This window comes from Triticum dicoccoides, unplaced genomic scaffold (assembly GCF_002162155.2).
Source record: "Triticum dicoccoides isolate Atlit2015 ecotype Zavitan unplaced genomic scaffold, WEW_v2.0 scaffold180077, whole genome shotgun sequence".
Lineage (NCBI taxonomy): Eukaryota > Viridiplantae > Streptophyta > Magnoliopsida > Poales > Poaceae > Triticum > Triticum dicoccoides.
In genome coordinates, this window is record NW_021225584.1 from 1 (window position 1) to 2,544 (window position 2,544).

Sequence of the window (2,544 nt, forward strand, 5' to 3'; positions counted from 1 at the left end):
GAGTGACCTTAGCCGTGAGAAGTCGATGCTCTCGAACACAGTTTTTTCTGTGTCCCGGCTTGATATGACAAGGTGACGCCCTGTGCTTTGGCTGGTTAGGACAGAACTCCTGCCTCCCAATTCAAACACAAGGTTCTCTTCCATTCGTCGTGATACAATGTACTCGCGAATGAGACCATTGACCTGGTAAAAACTCATCCTTGTGTCATTCAGTGTGGTGCCACTTAGTTGTGTTACCTGCTGGAATATGCTCTTTTCTAGGAGCTGTGAGAAGAACTTCTCCGCATTCTCCTCGCCATGTTTTTCCAATAGTACCCTTGAGTATCCCTCTGCGATCCACCGCCTTATTAGCCGTCTCCGCCGAATGATTTGGTTTGGAGGAAAAATTGCCAGGTAAAAGATACATGGCTTGAGGAAATCTGGGGGATTAAGTATGATGGAGTTCATCCAACCAAAAAGACCACTTAGACAATCAAACTCTCGGTTAGTCTCTATATGATCCATAAATCCATCATTCAAATAACGAACAGTATCCTTGAATGTGTCAGGCTTCAATGGTGCCAATAAGCCAGCAATAGCAATTATCACTTTGGGAAGACCCCCGCACTTCAGAGTAAGTTCGTGAAGTTGAACCTCCAGATCTGGGTCATGATATTTTGAAGGGAATGATTTATTCTTCCTGGTAACCTATTGCTCAGAAAATGTAAGGTTATCAGTTAGCATTACAACATCAATGAAATCAGAATTTCATGTCTCGGTTGTACACCCCCCTTCCCGAATTAGTTGACTTAGATTTGTTTACATGCGGATGTATCTGAATAAGTTTTAGTGTTAGATACATCAGTATCTAGACAGATTTAAGACAACTAATTTGGGACGGAGGGAGTACTAGACTATGAAGGCGAGGAGCTATATATAAACACGTGATATATCCATGCATTAGTTCAAAAGCATAACTGCAATCCAATGTAAGAGGGCAGAGCAGGGAAGGTTGACACCTACCTCAATTTTTAGGTGTCAAATGTTATTTCTCTATTTAATCAGGCCGGCATATGTGGTTTCTAGGTCTCTAACTTAACGCTGGGGAGAAAGCGAGCTCATGCACGAGAACTAGCATGAAACTACTACATAGATATATACTAGCCAGAAACTCCCTTCATAAAAGATACAATAAGTAAATGGAAGAGGGGAAACACACCTCCTCTTTAAAGAGAGCAAGGGCATCATCAGCTTGTAGACCTTTAACATTAAACGTGAGCTCCCCTTTATTTCCGCGGCAATGCCTGGCAACGCTTTCTTCAGCGGTAACGATGATAATACAGTTCTTTGAAGACCCAGATACCAATTCAGCCTGTATCAAGTCCCATTCTTTCGTGGACTCGATACCATCAATGACAACGAGGCACCTAACCTGTTTAAGAATCCCACGGCACTCTAGAATGGGGTTTTTGCTTCCCATCATATCAATATCATGGTCCTTGTTGGCTTGAAGAGATTGGGAATGAAAACTCAATAGTAAACTCCGAGAGAATTCTCTCAAATTGAATGGATAGGATACATCCACCCAGGCATACTTGTCAAATATGCTGGGTTTGGTTTTCTCAACTAGTCTGCAGTCGTTAAGAACTGTGTCGCACAGCAAGTTTTTCAGGAGAGCTGATTTCCCAACGCCAGCTATCCCCCACACGGACATAACTTCAAATGAATAGAAACGTGCCTTTGAAGTATATTGACGGAGATTATTCATTTCCGACTCCCGTCCAACAAGGGGATGCTTCGTCATCCAGTCTTGGGCTGCTGTCTTTCCAACACCAGTCTCCTCGCCTTTATCTCGGTCACATTGAGGTCCCTGAAAACTTAACAGTCAGGGCCAGAAGTATCTAACACAAAAATTGTGCTGAGAAAAAGTATTAGTACGTAACGGAGCGGCGAGCAAGCACTAAAATAATTGTTGTGCTACTGCTACAGCTAAGCCGCGTATAATTAAAGTTTTCTCTTAGGTAGCTGAAGACATCCTCAAAGCATGGTTAATAGTATAGCCAACTACTTGCTATATTTTATGTTGTGCCATGTCATATATAGTCATATAGTCACTCATACAATAAGGTTAGCTATAAGAGTACTACTTTTTCTCAGCTTCACTCATACAATAAGGTTAGCTATAATTAAAGCTCTACTGAGATCAAGCTTTAATCGTCATTGACAGGAACTCAAAGGTCTTGCCCCTTCCTCTTGATCCAAAAACGGTGGAAAAGCGCAGAATCAGTAATTCATTTTCTCAGAATGTGAAATCTAAAGATAAGATTCCAATATCTGATATCCGACCCTTGGGTTACAGAAGAAGCATATATGGTTCTGAAATAGGAGCAGTTTCAGTACTTCCTAAATGAGTACTCCCTCCGTCCCAAATTACTTGTCAAAGAAATAGATAGAAAAAGATATATCTGGAACTGAAAATGCGTTTAAATACATCCATTTGTGCGACAAGTAATTCGGGATAGAGGGAGTACAAATGAGTGTACATAGACATAGAGGGAGTACAAA

The 2,544-nt window shown here is 41.4% G+C and overlaps 1 protein-coding gene across 1 annotated transcript; it reads right to left on the reverse strand.

The window, feature by feature from the left end:
- Nucleotides 1–3: 3 nt before the first annotated feature.
- On the reverse strand, nucleotides 4–1,849 carry LOC119344690 (disease resistance protein PIK6-NP-like; the record flags this gene model as incomplete). The annotated part of the gene is made up of 2 exons (XM_037615056.1): nucleotides 4–687; nucleotides 1,199–1,849. Coding segments are annotated over 2 exons (1,335 nt in total), but the record flags the coding sequence as incomplete, so codon positions are not given.
- Between the last annotated feature and the right edge of the window lie 695 nt (nucleotides 1,850–2,544).